The sequence below is a fragment of the Cervus elaphus genome, chromosome X (genome assembly GCF_910594005.1).
Source record: "Cervus elaphus chromosome X, mCerEla1.1, whole genome shotgun sequence".
Lineage (NCBI taxonomy): Eukaryota > Metazoa > Chordata > Mammalia > Artiodactyla > Cervidae > Cervus > Cervus elaphus.
Genome location: NC_057848.1, coordinates 33,521,283 through 33,541,014, shown reverse-complemented (window position 1 = coordinate 33,541,014; position 19,732 = coordinate 33,521,283). Strand labels below are relative to the sequence as shown.

The 19,732-nt window shown below is 46.3% G+C and overlaps 1 protein-coding gene across 7 annotated transcripts in view; it reads right to left on the bottom strand.

Annotated features, from left to right (window-relative positions):
* Positions 1–6,136: 6,136 nt before the first annotated feature.
* Positions 6,137–19,732, bottom strand: part of RTL9 (retrotransposon Gag like 9) — a 48,652-nt gene continuing 35,056 nt past the window's right edge. For 5 of the 7 annotated variants that reach the window (XM_043897714.1, XM_043897715.1, XM_043897716.1 and 2 more), the window contains 3 exons: positions 17,160–17,313; positions 7,808–11,907; positions 6,137–7,261 (listed from right to left, as the gene is read on the bottom strand). In XM_043897714.1, the coding sequence (XP_043753649.1) occupies positions 7,145–7,261; positions 7,808–11,830 (4,140 nt within the window). In that variant the 5' untranslated portion in view covers positions 11,831–11,907; positions 17,160–17,313 and the 3' untranslated portion in view covers positions 6,137–7,144. The remainder of the gene's footprint in view (positions 7,262–7,807; positions 11,908–17,159; positions 17,314–19,732) is intronic. The other 2 variants (XM_043897718.1, XM_043897717.1) reach the window with 1 other exon arrangement.

Here is a 19,732-nt window from a genome sequence, read left to right as displayed (position 1 = left end):
GAACTGATTGCTTCTCCCTCCCATCTGTTTGAAATTTGCAGAGCTTTCAGACCAGGTGTAAAGGAAGGAAACATATGTCCAGAAGAAAAAAATTTCTCTATAGCTCTGAGGTAGGGCCAGTTATCTTACCTGTAATATTCTGGTTGGAGAGTAAAGTTGAGAATAGAAAGAGTGAGGGGAAGGCAACCTATATCTGATCTGAAGAAACTAGTCCAGTGTCATGGGAACTCAGGCAATCTCAAAGTGGGATAAGAAATGTTTAGAAACTATCTGAGGCACAGCCACTCAATGTCAGCCCAACTCTTTACTTTCATGGAACAAATGATCTTCAAGAGAAGGTTCTATATACTGTTGGTCCCTGAGGGGCAGAGACAGAGACCAGGTGGTGGGGGAGAGGGTGGCAGAAGGGTAGAGGACCAGGCCAAGCTGACATTTGCTCTCCACTTGGGCCCCAGAACTGGGAGTTTGGAGACAGTCCCTAGGATCTATTCACCTGGAAGATAATGGTTTTGAAGAGATCTGTGGACTTGCCTTATGATGAGCCATGCCCCAACCCTATAGGAGCCTCCATATTCTCGTTAGCCAGAGGCTCCCTCCAGCAGGTGGGGTGGGGCAGAGCGGCTGCTCTGGCATGACCATGTGGGCAGCGGATGTCGACGAGGTAGGGTAGGAATGGAAGAACAGGAGAGGGCTATCAGATTATGGGAAAACTGCCAGGCTCTTCCACAAATAAGAGGAGGAAACCTTCAAAGGATTGAGGTTCTGTAACACACAGGTGGGCACAGGCATCAGTGACAGTGAGTTCTTACTGCTTGTGCTCAGTGGCTCAGTCATGTCCGACTCTTTGCAACCCCATGAACTACAGTCCACCAGACTCCTCTGTCCATGGGATTCTCCAGGCAAGAATACTGGAGTGAGTTGCCATGCCCTCCTCCAGGGGATCTTCCAACTCAGGGATCAAACCCAAGTCTCCTGCATTGGCAGGCAGATTCTTTACCACTGCCACCTGGGAAGCCCTTTTACTGCTTGTGGGACCTTATGTTTACCCATGGGCCAGCAGGGCCTGGAGAAACTTGAACGGCCATCTTACAGCAGACAAAATCATCTTAAGTACTTGGGCATATGATAGCCCAGCTCCACGTAGATGGTGAGTGACTCTTGAAACATTTCTGCTTATAACTTTGAGGTGGGGAGAGGAACAGGGACTGGGCTCTGGCAGGTTATGATCAGTTCAGTTCAGCTCAGTTCAGTTGCTCAGTCGTGTCCGACCCTTTCTGACCCCATGGACTGCAGCACGCCAGGCCTCCCTGTCCATCACCAACTCCCGGAGTTTACTCAAACTCAAGTCCACTGAGTCGGTGGTGCCATCCAATCACTTCATCCTCTATCGTCCCCTTCTCCTCCTGCCTTCATTCTTTCTCAGCCTCAGGGTCTTTTCTAATGAGTCAGTTCTTTGCATCAGGTGGCCAAAGTATTGGGGTTTCAGCTTCAGCATCAGTCCTTCCAATGAATATTCAGGACTGATTTCCGTTAGGATGGATTGGTTGGATCTCCTTGCAGTCCAAGGGACTCTCAAGAGTCTTCTCCAACACCACAGTTCAAAAGCATCAATTTTGCGGCGCTCAGCTTTCTTTATAGTCCAACTCTCACATCCATACATGACTACTGGAAAAACCATAGCTTTCACTAGACAGACCTTTGTTGGCAAAGTAATGTCTCTGCTTTTTAATATGCTGGCTAAGTTGCTCATAACTTTCCTTCCAAGGAGTAAGTGTCTTTTAATTTCATGGCTCCAGTCATCATCTCTAGTGATTTTGGAGCCCCCAAAAATAAAGTCTGTCACTGTTCCCCCATCTATTTGCCATGAAGTGATGGGACCAGATGCCATGATCTTAGTTTTCTGAATGTTGAGTTTTAGGCCAACTTTTTCACCCTCCTCTTTCACTTTCATCAAGAGGCTCTTTAGTTCTTCTTCACTTTCTGCCAAAAGGGTGGTGTCATCTGCATATCTGAGGTTATTGATATTTCTCCCTGCAAACTTGATTCCAGCTTGTGCTTCATCCAGCCCAGCATTTCTCATGATGTACTCTGCATAGAGGTTAAATAAGCAGTGTGACAATACACAGCCTGGACGTACTCCTTTCGAGATTTGGAATCAGTCTGTTGTTCCATGTCCAGTTCTAACTGTTGCTTCCTGACCTGCATACAGATTTCTCAACAAGCAGGTCAGTTGGTCTGGTATTCCCATCTCTTTCAGAATTTTCCACAGTTTGTTGTGGTCCACACAGTCAAAGGCTTTGGCATAGTCAATAAAGCAGAAGTAGATATTTTTCTGAAAGTCCTGCTTTTTTGATGATCCAGCAGATGTTGGCAATTTGACCTCTGGTTCTTCTGCCTTTTCTAAAACCAGCTTGAACATCTGGAAGTTCATGATTCAAGTACTATTGAAGCCTGACTTGGAGAATTTTGAGCATTACTTTACTAACGTGTGAGATGAGTGCAATTTGCAGTAGTTTGAGCATTCTTTGACATGCCTTTCTTTGGGATTGGAATGAAAACTGACCTTTTCCAGTCCTGTGGCTACTGCTGAGTTTTCCAAATTTGCTGGCATATTGAGTGCAGCACTTTCACAGCATCATCTTTTAGGATTTGAAATTGCTCAACTGGAATTCCATCACCTCCACTAGCTTTGTTCATAGTGATGCTTCCTCAGGCCCACGTGACTTTGCATTCCAGGATGTCTGTCTCTAGGTGAGTGATCACACCATCATGGATATCTGGGTCATTAAGATCTTTTCTGTGTAGTTCTTTTGTGTATTCTTGCCACCTCTTCTTAATATCTTCTGCTTCTGTTAGGTCCATACTGCTTCTGTACTTTATTGAGTCCATCTTTGCATGAAATGTTCCCTTGTTATCTCTAATTTTCTTGAAGAGATCTCTAGTCTTTCCCATTCTATTGCTTTCCTCTATTTCTTTGCACTGATCACTGAGGAAGACTTTCTTATCTCTCCTTTCTATTCTTTGGAACTCTGCATTCAAATGGGTATATCTTTCCTTTTCTCCTTTGCTTTTCACTTCTCTTCTTTTCACAGTTATTTGTAAGGCCTCCTCAGACAGCCATTTTGCTCTTTTGCATTCGTGGTTAGAATCAAACCCCTTTCCCACCAGAGATGCTCAGAGGGCTCAAACAAACCTTGTGCACACTAGGACCCAGAGACCCAACAGAGACTGAGACAGAACTGTGTTTGAGCATCTCCTGTGGAGGTACCGGTCAGCAGTGAACTGCCATAGGGACAGGGGCTCTGAATACAGCAGACTTGGGTATGACATAAGCCCTCTTGGAGGAGGTCACCATTAATCCCACCATAGAGCTGCCAGAATTTACACAGGACTGGGAAATAGATTCTTGGAGGACACAAACAGAACCTTGCGTGCAACAGGACCCAGGGAAAACGAGCAGTGACCCCACGAGAGACTGACCCAGACTTGTCTGGGAGTGTCCAGGAGTCTCCAGCAGAGGTGTGGGTTGGTGGCAGCCTGCTGGTGGGAGCACTGAGTGTAGCAGTACAAGCATGGGACCTTCTGAAGGAGGTCACCATTATCTTCATTGCCTCCACCATAGTTTGGCCCCAGGTAAATAACAGGGAGGGAACACAGCTCCACCCATCAACAGAAAATTGGATTAAAGATTTAATGAGCATGGCCCTGCCCATCAGAACAAGACCCAGTTTGCCCCTCAGTCAGTCTCTCCCATCAGGAAGCTTCCATAAGTCTCTTAGCCTTCTCCATCAGAGGGCAGACAGACTGAAAACCACAATCACAGAAAACTAACCAACCTGATCAAATGGACCACAGCCTTGTCTAACTCAATGAAACTATGAGCCATGCCGTGTAGGGCTATCCAAGACAGATGGGTCATGGTGGAGAGTTCTGACAAAATGTGACCCACTGGAGAATGGAATGGCAAACCACATCAGTATTCTTGCCTTGAGAACCCCATGAACAGTATGAAAAAGCAAAAAGATAGGACACTGAAAGATGAACTCCCCAGGTCGGTAGGTACCCAATATGCTACTGGAGATCAGTGGAGAAATAACTCCAGAAAGAATGAAGAGACAGAGCCAAAGCAAAAACAACACCCAATTGTGGATGTGACTGATGATAGAAGCAAAGTCCGATGCTGTAAAGAGCAATATTGCATAGGAACCTGGAATGTTAGGTCCATGAATCAAGGCAAATTGAAGTGGCCAAACAGGAGATGGCAAGAGTGAACATAGACACTTTAGGAATCAGCGAACTAAAATGGACTGGAATGGGTGAATTTAACTCAGATGACCGTTATATCTACTACTGTGGGCAAGAATCCCTTAGAAGAAATGGAGTAGCCCTCATAGTCAACAAAAGAGTCAGAAACGCAATACTTGTATGCAATCTCAAAAATGACAGAATGATCTCTGCTTGTTTCCAAGGCAAACCATTCAATATCATGGTAATCCAAGACTATGCCTGGACCAATAATGCTGAAGAAGCTGAAGTTGAATGGTTCTATGAAGACCTACAAGACCTTCTAGAACTAACACCCAAAAAAGATGTCCTTTTCATTATAGGGGACTGGAATGCAAAAGTGGGAAGTCAAGAAACACCTGGAGTAACAGGCAAATTTGGCCTTGGAGTACAGAATGAAGCAGGCAAAGGCTAATAGAGTTTTGTCAAGAGAACACATTGGTCATAGCAAACACCCACTTCCAACAACACAAGAGAAGACTCTACACATGGACATCACCAGATGGTCTATACTGAAATCAGATTGATTATATTCTTTGCAGCCAAAGATGGAGAAGCTCTATACAGTCAGCAAAAACAAGACCGGGAGCTGACTGTGGCTCAGATCATGGACTTCTTATTGCCAAATTCAGACTTAAATTGAAGAAAGTAGGGGAAACCACTAGACCATTGAGGTATGACCTAAATCAAATCCCTCACAATTATACAGGGTATGATCAGGCTTCATTTATTCCATTTATCTCTAGTGACATTAGCTTAAGGGACAGGAGTGGCAAAAGCCAAGGGGAAAAGAATGACTGGGGCGAGAAATGAAGCAGAGACTTGCGATCGTTCTGCATTATCATGGTGATTGGGAAATTAGTTTTCATTTTTAAGACATGTGCCTTCCCCTATATAGGTTCCAGACACAAATTGTGATTCTATATCATCAATTTCTTTTTCAAGAAAGTCAACAGCCCTTTCCCTGAGCTAAGAGCAACTCTGGCTGAACATGGAGATCCAAAAATTCACTCTGGCCTGGACTGGACCAGGTGTGAGCCAACAGGATCAGATAAGAGAGGAAAACTGGGTCCCCAGAGCCCCACTACTTAGAATTTTGGTTTCCCAACCAGTTGAACCCTCTTCCTCCCCTGCCCCACCCCCAGGCCTGAGGCAACAGCACTGGTGACTGATGCATACACAGGCAGCCCACAGAGCCAGATTCTTCTCTATATCACCATGGGGCTGCCAATTTGTCTGCTAATCTTTGTTTTTTCTGAGAATCATTTTCCTCTTCCTGGAATCAGATCCAATGTTTAGGGTAATGGAGCAGCAGACTTAAACCCTCAGAGATGATTTGGTCTCTGTGCCTCTTTTCATCCCCACTGCCCTGACCTTAGATTGAGTCATCTGAAGAGTCAGTCACCTGTACTATTGCAGTGCTTGCTGCCGTGCTCAGGCACTGGGTCATGTCCACCTCTTTGCGACCCCATGGACTGTAGCCTGCCAGGCTCCTCTGTCCAAGTTAGTTTTCTAAAATGTGTTTCTAATCATGTCACTCCTACTGTTTTTAAAAGATCTTTGAGTAACCCAATTACACGGACTATTATTGAATAAATAAATTTGCTGTTAGTATCAAATTCCCCATTATCTTTATTTCCTGTCTTTATAGCCTTCACCACGATTTCTACCTATCTTACTTATGTGTTTTCTTACTTATTGTCTGTCTCCCTCTTCCATTGGAATGAAGTTTTCGTTTGATCAATGTTCTTATCTGTCTGTCCCCAAAATAGTGGCTGACACATGTTAGATAATAAATATTGACTGAATGAAGGACTCAATAAATCAAATTCTGTTAGCCACAGTTAATTCTTTTTTTCATAAATGAACTTTATTTACTTTAACGATTACAAATGTAATACATGCTTACTGTAGAGAATCTGGAAAGTAGAGAGAAGTAAAAAGAAGAACATTAAAACACCCATAATCCCACCACATTAAGGCAAACACTGCTCACATTATGTTCTATCTAAGCCTGTTTAAAGACCAAGATCTTTATCAAGAGTGCTGGCCACAAAGCACAATAGCCAAGGGGAGTGAGGGCAATTAACAACTGAGGAGGTCACCCAAAGGTCAGAGCTAGAAATTTCACACTGAGGGACAAGACAATGGCCACTGACAATAGATCAAGACTTCAGAAGTTGACAACAGAAGAACAAGTTGGGTTATGGTAAGAATGTAGTGAGATGATGCTTGTCAAGAGTTTAGCCCACTACCTGTCACATAGTACATAAACAATAAACATTAGCTATTACTAAGATTGTTACCATGGGTCAAAACGAATGGTTCAGGATGGAGACTATAAACAGGACAAGGGCCTTGGAGACCAAATTTAAGTGCTATGAGTTGGGGCATTATAGGGACAAGTATACTGGATGAAAAGGATGGTATTGGAGTGGGCATCACTCTCCTTATGGGCTCCCCTGCCAGGTGAAATGGGACCAGGGCTTCCTCAAGTTTGCCTGATGACATGTGGCAAGACACTCTAAGGTGTTTTTGAGGTAGGACATAGTTTCTCCTGCCTAGACTTCTCCCTGGACCAGGAACTAGTACTGTCCTTGTTGGTAATGGGAGTTCAGAACCTCATACAACGAACATTCTTGAAGTCCACGTTCTGATTGCTGGGGCAGGTCAAAGGCATGTGGGGTGAAAGAGAAGGTCAAGTCAACCAAGTGGGGGATAGGGTGGGATGCACCTGGAGGGGGTGCTGAAGGGGGAAAGGCCACAAGTTTTAATGATGTAATTGCATGGAATGAGTCTAGGAACCAGTCCTCAAGTTAGCAGCCAAGTTGGATATCACAGGAGAAGAGTCCAGGTAGCATTACTTGTTAGTGGGGGCCTTCTGATGGCCTGTGCTCTTTCGAAGGTGGTCGTGCAGACCCTCCTGAGGGTCTTCATGCTCTTTCAGGTAATAACAGCGTTTGGGAACATGCTGGTGCTGGGAGTGAGAAAAAAAAAACAAAAACAGCAAATGTAAGAGCCATGCTTACTATGACAAGTGGGGTTTTACCTGGATAATCTCAATCACTTAGCATATCAAGAAACTTGGCCAATGTACCTTATTTGTATAAAAAGTGTGACCAAGGACTAGACTGGCCAAATTCCCTAGTGACCTGGGTCTACAACACATGTGGCTGTATGTGGGACCCAGCCTCCAAAACATGACCCCTCTTTTAGAACTGGACCTGGAATCAGCAGTAGAGAGTTGGGACTGAGCCCAACCAGTTCCCTCAGAAGATAAATCTTCTTTAACCACCCCCATGCCCTGAGTATCTTGGGTAGGGCAAGGCTCCACAAAGTTAATGGAGTTTGGGTTAATATGCCCAAAATAAGGGCCTAACCAGGCCCACTGACAAAATTCTAGGTTGGGGCTTATGGTCTAGGAGCTCAATGCTTCCCCCAGCCTCTTCCTTAGTCTACACAAAGGAGCAGGGTGCCTTCAATTTTCTATTCAGAAACCTTGAGTGTATTTCCCCATCATTACCTCCTCAGTCTGCTGCTGGGGGTTCAGTTCATTCTCCATTGCCTCCTCGCTATTCCGCTTACAGGGTGATGTCAGAACCTGGCTGGAGCTGCCTCGGGAATTCTTCTCTCCCGCCAGCTGGCACTCGGTATAGAGAGACCTATCTATCAGCTCCTTTAGGCTGCCAGCCACCTTCAGGAAGATCCGGCCCATTTTGGTGGCAACAGCTTCAGAGAGTCCTTCCAGGAACCTGGTCCGCAGAATGGCATCGGACCAAGACAAATGTCGGGCCAGCAGAAGGAAGTCAGTGGCATACTGCCTGACCGACTTCTGGCCCTGCTTGGGATGGCAGAGAATCGCACTGAGGATGTCAATTTCAGACAGGGAGTCATATAAGCCCTGGGATCTTCTCAGGAAAGATTTATCTTCACTGGTGAGGGGGTTTCCTACCTCCATCTGCAAGATGGACCACCTCTCTGCTGCCCCCAGATGAAGAGACACCAGAAAGGCCATTTTCTCTGAATCATTCAAAAATCCCTTCATTTGCTTCTCCTCATCAATCTCCACCTCCTCTTCCACAGGGCATGAACCCCGGGCTGCTTCCTGTTCTTCTAAGAGGTAACAGAGTGCTGGGGTCAGCATGCCAAAAGATGGGACTTCATCTGGTGGTGGCTTTACTGTTTTGCGGGGGGTGGTCGTTGCATGTGGTGTGGACTTTGATCCAGAGGCTGTGACATTGATGCGAGGGGCAGATGTTTCCCCAGAGTCTGTGGCTTTGATTCCCAGGGTAGACATCATTCCAGGGGCTGCGGCTGCCATTTGGGATGTGGACATGGCTCCTGGGACTGTGGCCCTCATTAGTGGCATGGACATCCCCCCAGGGGATATGGGTCTCAGAAGTGGCATGGACATCATTCCAGAAGCTGAGGCTCTCATAAGTGGTGTGGATGTGGCTCCGGAAGCCGAGACTCTCATCGGCGGTGTGGACATCTTTCCTGAGGCTGCGTATGTCGTTTGTGGCAAGGACGTAGATCCAGAACTCACAACTCTTGTTTGCAGTGTGGACATTGCCCCAGATGACAGGCTTTTCATTAGTGGCTTGGATGTCTCTCCAGAAGCCATGGCAGACATCAGTGGCATGGGTGTTACTCCAGAGGCCACGGCTCTCATGAATGGCTTGGGCATCCCTCCCGAGGCCATGGCTGTGGTTTGTGCAGTGGCCATCTTTCCAGAGGTTGGAGCTCTCATGAACTCTGTGGACATATCTTCAGAGACTGAGGGTCTCCTTGGGGGTGTGCACATAATTCCAGAGACTGGAGCCCTTAATAATGGCGGGGACATCACTCCCAAGCTGGGGGCTCGCATGGATAGTGTGCACACCTCTGCAGATGCTGCTGTGAGCATCTGCGGTGCAGATGTTGCTCCAGAGGTTGGGGCCCTCAACAATGGCATGGACACCCCTCCAGAGGCCACGGCTGTCATCTGAGGCGTGGACATCACTCCAGAGGCCGTGGATCTCATGAATGGTGTGGATATCGGCCCAGAGATTGGAGCCCTCATTTGTGGCGTGGACATCATGCCAGAGGCTGTGGTTGTTCTTTGCAGAGGAGACATTGCTCCATAAGCTGGGGCTCTCAGAGGGGTGGTGGCTGTCTCCCCAGAAGTTGGGGGTCTCGTTAGTGCTGAGGACATCTCTCCGGAGGACGAAGCTCTTGTGAGAAGTGTGGACACCTCTCCAGGGTTTGAGGCTCTTATCAGGGGTGTGGATACTGCCCCAAACCTCGGGGCTCTAATTTTTGGTGTGGACATCACTTCAGAGGCTGGGGCTCGCATCTGCAATGTGGACATCCCTCCAGAGGTCATGAATCTTTTGAATGACATGGACATCCCCCCAAAGTCTTGAGTGCCTATTGGCTGACTGGGCATCTTTCCAGAGACTGTGGATCTCATTAGCACTGTGGGCATGGCTCCAGGGCCCGGGGCTCTCATTAGGGGCATGGACATGCTTCCAGAGGCTGCGGCTGTCATTTGTGGTGTGGACACGTCTCCAGAGGCTGGGGCTCTCATTAGTGGTGTGGACATCCCGGCAGACACAGCGTCTGTCATCTGTGGCATGGACATGGCTCCAGAAGCTATGTCTCTCATTAGCATTGTGGAGATCTCTCCAGAAGCTGCGGTTGTCATTTGCTGCATGAACATTGTTTCTGAGGCTTTGGATGTTGTTAGTGGCTTGGACAATGCTCCTGAGGCCGTAGCTTTCATCGGTGGCACGGACATCACTCCCGGGGCTGTGTCTCTCATTAATAGTGAGGACATGGATCCAGAGGCTTTGGCTGTCATCTGTGGGGTGGACATGGCTCCAGAAGCTCGCATTTGTGGTCCGGCTGTCACTCTCGAGGCTGTGGCTCTTCTTTGTGACCTAGATGTTGCTCCAGAGACAGGCGCTCTTATTCGCAGTGTGGACACTGACCCAGAGGCTGGGGTGGTCATTTGTAGCACAGATACTGTTTCAGAGATGGGGGCTGTGCTGGATGGGATGGACATTGCCCCCGAGGCTGGAGCTCTCATTCGTGGTGTTGACTTTGCCCCACTGGCTGGGGCTTTCATAAAGCCTGTGGATGTGGCTCCAGAAGTTTGAGTCGTTGTTAAGTGTGTGGACATTCCTCTAGAGGCTGCGGTTGGCATTGGCTCTGTGGACATGGCTCCAGAGGTTGTGGACATCAGTGGGGTGGACAGTGCTGCAGAGTCCGGGACTGTCTTTAGCAGCGTGGACATATTGCCAGAGGCTGGGGTTCTCATTTGCAGTGTCGACCTTGCTCCAGAATCTGAGGCTCTTGCTGACGATGCAGACATCTCCCCGGAGGCTGTTGCTCTCATTGGTGGAGTAGGCACAATCTGAGAATCTAGATTTTGTGTTAACTGTGAGGACATAGCTCCAGAGCTTTGGGCTGGCATCAGTTGGGTGGGCATCCCTCCAGAGCTTAGAGCCATCATTAGCAGTGGGGACACTGCCTCAGCATCTGGGGCTGGCTTTGACAAGGTGGGCATTTCTCCAGCCTCGGGGACTGACAGGAGCGGTGAGGATATGGCTCCGGAGCCTGGAGCTGTCATTAGTGGTGAAGACTCTACTCCAGAGTCTGGGCCTGACATTAGCTGGGTGGACATGTCCCCAGAATCTTGGGTGCTCGTTAGTTGGGTGGGCATCGCTTCAGAAGTTAGGGCTGACATTATCAGTGAGGAGATCGCTTCTGAGTCTGTGTCTGACATGAGCAGTGAAGAGATCTCTCCAGAGACCAGGGCAGTCATTAGCACTTTGGACATTGCTTCAGTGTCTTCATCTGTAATTTGCAATGGTGACATTCCTTCAAAGCCTGAAGCTGGCCCTGGCTGTGTGGACATCTCTCCGGGGTTAACATCTGGCATTAGCAGTGGGGAGAGCTCTCCAGAATCTGGGGCTAGCATCAGTGGTGTGGCCATTGCTTCAGAGGATGAGGCTGACATTGCCAATGGTGATATGTCTTCAGAATCCGGTGTTGCCGTTAGTGCTGTGGACATTGTTCCAAAGTCAGGAATCGTCATCAGCCCTGGGGACATTAATCCATACTCTGAAGTGGAAAGCAATGGAGACAATGTTCCAGAATCTGAGGCTGGCATTAGCAATGGGGACAGCATCCCAGAGTCTGAGGTTGGCATTAACAATGGGGACAGCGCCTCTGAATCCGAAGTTGGCATTAACAATGGGGACAGTGCCCCAGAGTCTGACAGGAGCGGTGAGGACACAACTCCAGAGTTTGCTGTTCCCATTAGAGGCGTGGCCATGGTGTCAAAGGCTGGGGATGTCATCAGCTGTGTGGACATCCCTCCAGGGTCTGATGCTGAAGTTGAGACCATAGACTGGACACTAGAAGGCAGAATTTGGCCCTCTGCTCTGTTCTCTAGCGTTGGTCCAGAGAAGGTCGTCTCCCTATTTTGGGTGTCGCCATTTTCCTCCCTCAGCACATTGCTGAACTGCCGTGAATTTAAGGGTATTGATGTATCTGCCATGGTCAAAGGACAGTGTGTAGAGAACCTCTGAAGCAATTATATCAGGGGTTCTGCTGAAGCCCAAGTGGCAAGAAAATCTGTAAACAGGAAACAAGTTTAGCAGTCAAAAAAGACAATATCAAGAAGATGGGGAAATAGACAAATGATTCGTGATGGAGATCTCTTATGGCTCTGTGGCGTCAGAGATGGGCCTCTCAGGTTAAAGAAGCTGTATGGCATTAAACAAATTTGAAGCTGGAGCAACTATCCTTTCCACCCCTATCCTTTTCAAACCAACCGGCTCAGTCACACAACACACACTCTCAGTTTTATAAAAGCTATCAACACTGGCAACTTCAGCAGCCCAGAGCCTGGGAGGTCCTGGTTGAAATGAAACAGCAGCACCACCTTCTGGAAAATTGTGAGAAGTGCCGGTTCCTGAGCTATGCGGTCTCCCATCACAGCACTAGCAAGCCAGCCAAGGGCCTGGGTGAGAACACCCTTCGCCCCAGGATAACTATCAGTTCCTCGTGCTCATTGAGTCCTGCTAGTGCTTTAATCCCCATTTTACTACTCTAATGGCCCTAAATGTCTTCCTCAGGAAAAGGAAGGCATTTAACTGATCAATGAGAGTAGCATTCCACAAACTGAAAATCCTATTTATTAACATTTTGATTTTTAATAACAAAAATCACCACTATTACTACCACTTACTGCTCAAGTGTTCAAGGCAGTACACTTTAGTGTCTACAGTGTACCAGGATGCATAAGCATTACGCATTGGAATCTTACAATAGTAGCATTATTCCCATTTTACCAGTGCGCTCAGATTAGTTGGGGTTGGGGTTAGAATAAGATCACTGAAATACTAGAAACTGTTTGTCTTTGACTATCACTTACTCCTTGGGGTTGTCTATCCTTTAGCATCCCTAAGGCTACATTCAGTTACCTATCTGATGTCCTAGATCATGGTTCACTTGAAGCTCAGTCTATAGGAAGTACAAACTTCAAGCTTCTCTGACAACTGGGTAAGGGTGAGTGGGAAAGCCCAGAGCCTCACCCCTCTGGCCTACTTCCATAAGCAGCCTCCAATGGGGCTTCTTGGCACAGAACTTGGAAACTAACACACACATTACACAATGTTGACATGTCCCCTCAGCCTGCTCATGCCCCCAATGGAACACTTGCTCATTTGGAACAATGTCACAAAACTCATCAATCTGGTGCAGCATGCCTCCATAATAATATTGAGAATGCTAGCAACAGAAGTGCCAAATGCTCAACATTTCTTGAGCATATGATGACTGGCAAGCACCCTACTGGGCACTTTACATGCACTGTCTTACTTGGTCCCCACACACAGCAACACTGAGAGGTTTTGGTCATCCTCAGTGACAAGTCATCCTCAAAATCCTCATCTTACAAAGGAGAAAACTAAGGTCCAGAGAGCCTTCATAATTTGCCTGCAGTCACTTGGATTCCCAGGCCCACCCAACTCCAGAGACCCCCTAACTCTTCTCTGCTGTGCTATAATGATCCACCTTATCTGAAATACTGGACTCATGCTAGGACCGTGGTTACTCTAATAATTGGTGCAATGGGAAAGATGGGTTAAATGGGCAGCTGTAGATGACCACCCCCACCTACCACATCTTCAGAAAAATCCCTGAACATGCCACAGTTTCCCACCAGGCAAAACCCGGAAAGATCTTACCTTGCCAGTCAGGGAGAAGAGAGGGAGTAAGTCCTTTGCGCCCCTAGTTGTTTTGGTCTGGCCAATTTACTTATGCCCCATGCCCAGCCAGTTCATTAAAGTAAGACCCAGTACCAGCAGCTGTTCTCTGCAATCTCCCTTAGCTATCCCCTGCCACGCCCCCCTCCTGCCCGCCAGCCAGCCAGCCTGCCCACCCGCCCACCCGCCCCACTGCTCCTGACTTGCTAGTGCTTGCTCTGTCTCTCTGGTCCCAGATTCCTGCCTCTATATAGGCTCTGACATTTGCCTCTGGCCGCGTTTCACTTGACAGCCCTCCAGAAGCTCCGGTTTAGCACTTGGCCTATGCAACTCCACCCTTCTCCCCCTTGCCCCCAATAGCTGCACCAGCCCACTCTGCCCATCTCTGCCCATCCCAAAGGAAAGAGGAGAGTCACACAAGTAAAGAGATGAGACCGAAAGGGTCTTGGCTCAGGAAATGAGACGTGCTCTCTGTGGCTGAGCGGTCACCAGGGTCGTGGGAGCCAGGCGTTACCACCAGTGGGCTGTGGAAGAGCAGGCAGGGGATAGAGGGAACAGGGCTGGAGGCTGAGTGGAGCAGAGAAGAATGGGTTCAGGTGTGGGTAAGCCAGGGTTTGGAAGGATGGGCCATGGGGCTTAAGAGAGCCCAGCAATGGTGACAATTAAAAAGCAACTGGCACTAGTGTCAGAGACTCGGGGGGAAATCAGGCAACCAGCTACCCCGCCATAGGGTTAGAATTCAACAATGAGGCTCCAGGGCATCCAGACAGCTGGCAAGAAAAGCATGCCAATCTTAAGCATACCAGGTGAGAGCTTGTTCATAGAAGCAGGACTTCAGCCTGCTTTCTAGAACTGGGGCACAAGATCAGGGTAGAATTAACAGGAAGGTGTGCCACAGCCTTCTGAATCAGGAGCCCTCCAACCCTTATACTAAGGGCAGAAATGGTCCCTGAGCCCCGAATAGGGCAAAACCTTTTGGTGAAGTTGAAGTACCCCAGGGACTCAGAATCTAGGGGTTGGGGAGAGGCATTCAGCTTGTTATAAACCTCCCCATGCTTCAACAACCAAAGATAATTATCACCCAACAATACCTGGGCACTCAGGCTAAGCACTACACTTGTTTTATATCCTTCACACCTTGTAGCCACACCTGCAAGATAGGCACTGACTCCATTCCCATTTACTTTATGCTTTAGAAATTTTTTCCTTCATTTTCTTTTTTTCAATTTTATTTTTTACTGAAGTACAATTGATTTATAATGTTATGTTAATTTCAGGTGTATAGCAGTGATTCAGTTTTATTATATGTGTGTGTGTGTGTGTGTGTGTGTAATATATTCTTTCACAAATGGTGAGAGGTGCTTGGAGAAATTGTAACCAGCATCATACAGCCAGCACATGGCAAAGCCCTGATATGAGCCCAAGTTAGTCTGATTCCAGAATCAGACTAATTTCCTCTTTTTGTAAACAGACTAGTGATTAGAAACACTCCCCAAGTGCCACCATGCTCTTCCTACCCCCACTAGTTGTGATAATAATAATAGTAATAATAACAATACCAACTGACTTGGAACTCTTGCTACATGCCAAGAACTACACTGAGGGTTTTACACGCATTCTCTCATTTGATCCCAACATCTATCCTGTAAGCTAGGTGTTTTTAATTCTCAGTTTACAGATAAGAAAACTGAGTCTCGGCAAAGTGAACTGACATGACCAAAACCATACAGCTCCGTTTGACTCCAGAACTCACTGTAGTATACTACTCAAAGAGAAAACTTCCAGTCACTCTCCCCCTACCCTAAACCAAAAAAGTACTCACAGGGAACCCAACAACAACAATTATTATTATTGTTATACTTAATAATAACAGCTAATGTTTACTGTGCCAGGCGCTATGCTAAGCACTATACATGCAAAATCTCATTTGCTGCTCACAGCAGCCCTTTGAGGTAGGTATTATCCCTCTCATTTTCAGATGAGGCACAGAGAGATTAGTTAACTTTCCCAAGGTCACATAGCTAAATGCCAGTGTCAGAACCCAACCCACTGAATGATTAAACAAATCATTGTACATCTGCAGTGTCCAGTGAAAATGATTATCTGATTTTTATAAAATAAATATGTATATTTTTGCATAGAAAAAAATACAGTTTGGAAAGATGTATACCCAAATGTTAACAGTGACCATACCTGAGTGACTGGATTAAAGAGAATTTTTACTTTCGTTTTTCTTAGTTGTATTTTCTCATCTGTCCATATAAATATTATTGTATTAGAAGAAAAAAAATATTTTTCTTTCTTTTGAAAGGTATGTTCCTCTACAGTTCTATCTCTAGCCCTCTCCTTTCCTCTCTCTAAGGGCCCCCAACATTTCCCCACCCAAGTAACCTTTCTCCTCCAACAGGCTTAATTCTTGTATCACTGAGATCCTTGGTCAGTAGTGACCTCTAAAAACTGTCTCTAATGGCTTACTTTTACTTATTATTATTATTTTTAAAAAATCCAATTTCTTATTTTTCTACTTTTATTTATGCCTAAGAATTACACAAGTAATCTGGGAATATATTCTCAGGATAAAAACTTGAAATCCTACCTACAGATAAAGCCAGTCCTGTACCTACCCCACCCCACCCCATCCCCTCAAGTTCCATTCCTCTGTCTGTTCACAGTTGGGTGTGTCTCCTTCCAAACTTTTTCTAGCTGCAATGGCATTTGGAGTTCATATCATGCAATTGCTTGCAAAACCCAGGGTGCGCAAAGAGCTCCTGTTAGAAAACCACTCTGACTCTGGACACTCCAGGAGTTCAAGTTCTGGTTCACTGTGACCATTAATCATCAGCTGTCTTCTAAGGTGGCTACCTAGCAGGGGTGCTTGCAGGCTCAGGCCATTTGGATCCCAGATTTTCATTTTGTTTGTGCCAGTGTTTCTATAGACACAGAAAGGGGAGGCCTACTAAGGAAGGAAAAGCCCAGAAACTGCTGCTTAGCATCTCAGATCTCTCACGTCTGGCCCAGTCTACACTGATCAATACAGCTAGTAGAAAGTGTCACATGCCTGCTGCCTCACAAAAGGTAATTGAGTTTGGACTAGCTGCTCAGGGAAATAAGAATAAACAAGAGACAGTTCAATATGTCAACAAAGAGCTCTCCAGCTCTTGAAAATAAACTTTTCCTGAGATTCTGCATGATAGCCTCTCCCCCGGCACTAGCAAGCAAGCATCAGGATAACAGAAAAGAGACAATCTCAGGGCAGAGGAAGACCTGATCTACCTGAGGGTCTGCCACCTCCCTCACCCCGTTGCTCACCCCACTTCTCCAATAGCCCTGATGCTTAAAATGTCCACCTGGCTCTTTATAAATCAAAGGGGAAAGAGCTCACATTCATGGGATCCTCACTCTGCCAGGCACTGGGTTAAGCTCTTTACATATATCACATCATTTATCACACAACGAACCAATGAAGTGGGTTTTTTTTACCCTCATTTTATAAATCAACTTTATATCACATCATTTATCACACAATGAACCAATGAGGTGGGGTTTTTTTACCCTCATTTTATAAATCAGCTTTAAAGAAAAAACCAAATGGAGAGAAAATAAAATCAAGTAACTCACCTGGGCTCCCACAGCCAAGACGGGGTGAAGCTGGGCTTGTCACTCGCGACTGTCTGACTCAGCTGGTGCTCTTAACTCAAAGGAGAGTCACACACTGTCTTCGAGTCTCTGAAGGGCTGTCATATGGAAGAGAGGGTAGGTGTGTTCTGGGTAGCTCCAAAGAGAAAGATTTGACTGTTAGTTGGGAATTACACTTTCATTGGATGTGCTGCAAATTCCCCAAACAACATGTATATGCATGTCCAACTCTATAGGGAAAAGAACATTTTAAGAAGAGCAAATGGAACTGCCTTGCATTAGCTGCTGTCCTGTGCAATCGGAGAGAACAGGAGGGATATCAAAGGACTGCACATGGGCAGCATCCCAATTTTCTTAAAGAAGGAAACTACAGACCAGTATACTGTAAACTCCAGAGCTGTAAGCTTGATGTCAATCCTTGGAGAGATTCTGCCACAAATTATGAAGCAGGTAATTTATAAGCACTTAGGATGGAAGTGGTGATAGAAGGTACCTAGAGGTTCTAGCAGAAGTGAAATTAAACCAGGTTCCCAAGACTAGCAGCTATCACAAACCAAAAACCTGGGAAGACTGACAGTAGGTTGCCAGGTTTTTATTTTTCCAAGTAAAGGAACAAGCAAGACAAAACAACCCCAAACTATCATTTCCTAGAAAGGATTTTCTTTAAACACAAAAAGAGAAGCAAACAATCTCAGGATAAAGGACAGCTCTTTCAATGAAATAGGTTTTGCTTTACGAAACACTGGCTACATCGTCCTCAGGCTTTCTCATTGCACCCGAGGACTGAAATAATTTTCCTGGAGGATGGGCATTTATCCAAGGACCTTCTTTGGGGAATCCCTCACAGTGAAAATATCAACAAAGATAAGATCAGATACCTGTAAGACAGGAAATCTTTCTGGCCAGAACTGGGAAGAACAGAGTTTGACCTTAGCCTAAGTGAGGATATTAACATACATAAATAAAGTGTGCACATAAAGGAACATGAGAGAAACAGAACTTGCCAAGTGCAAATTCAAGCCCTGCTGGGCAGAATTTGGCCAGCGCATTTGACTTTTGCCATCCCTTGGATCACCCGACTGTCTTGTAGGAATATTTGCCTGATGCCATTAGGCATTTGGCTCACAAACCAGTTTCTGACTTGAGACACTCCAAGCAGCCTTCAGATTATTACTTGTCTCTCCAGGGAGAGTTCCTAAAGGCAAATGAATGCTCAGTTGGCTCAATACTATAGCCAGGCTGGGGTTCTACAACAATCTAGAAGCCTTGGTCCCATCCTGTTCGACCCTCTCATCAATGGTGTGAAGAAGAGCACAGATGGATCTTTTACACAACTATTCTAGTGCTGAGGAGAATCTCTATGTTTGGCCTAGGAAGTAGATTTACATTTTTAAATCCCATGGTTTATAATCTATGTCTCTGCCTTTGGGCATTTTCTCTCCTGTTCTTCGCTGCCAATATAGGAAGTCTCTGCAGTGTGTGCTCTTCGTGGAAAATGCTTAGCGACGGTGTGGCTGCTATGGGCTCTGCTTGCTGAAAAACAGGTAGGTTTTTCTCTACAAAGTGCTGAGCCTTCATCTCAGACCTGCCATCTTTCCTCAGGTAACTGGTGTCAGTGGATACTTCTGGAATTGGAAAAGAGGACAGACTGATGTCCTCTTATTTGTAGAATCGGCCCTATTTCCAACAGAGTGTCAATTGGACTTTGATCTCATCTGTTGACCTTGACCTTATTTCTGAAGGTGAAGGCAGAGCAGTTTACAGTACCTGCCATACTCCCTCAAACTGCATTTCTCTAAATGTGGTTGGGAAGCCCTTTGCATCAGTCATTCCTCTGTGAGGACTGTTAAAATGCAGATGCTGAGCTGGGAGGTGGGGCTCCACATTTAGAGAGTCAGACTCAGTAGGTCCAGAGTGAGGCCAAGGAATCTGCATTTTGACCCAAGTGATTCTGAAACCCTCTAGAGTTTAAGAACAGCTGGCTTAGGGGTCTGGACACCCTGAATATTATTTTTAATTAATTAATTAATTTTAATTGGAGGATAACTGCTTCACAATATTGTGATGGTTTCTGCCATACATCAATATGAATCAGCCACAGGTATACATGTGTCCCCTCCATCCTGAATTTAATATCACATAAACCAGGATTCCAACTCCCAGCACTGACCTCAGTTATTTTGTCTGTAAAACAGGGATAACAACGGTACCTACCTCACAGGATCTTTCAATGTTTTAAACACAAAACGTGTGTCAAGTGTCTGGCACCTAGCTGAAGCTCAGTCATCCCTCCTGGGTCTGCTTATTTGTGACCCTGCTGCCTGCATTCTGCCCCTGTTGCCTACTGCTCACCCTTTCTAGGTCTGGTATTCAAGCTCCCCAAGCGAGAGACTCTCATTGGTCCAAATTTAGTCACCACTGTGCTTGTTGGGCAAAGTTTTCATCCCACGTTCCCTCCTAGGCAACTTGCTAGCCTATAGAGTGACTGCTCTTGGATCAGATGCCCTCTCCTGGCTCAGTCAGCTATTGGCAGGGGGAAGCAGGGTCACGTGGGT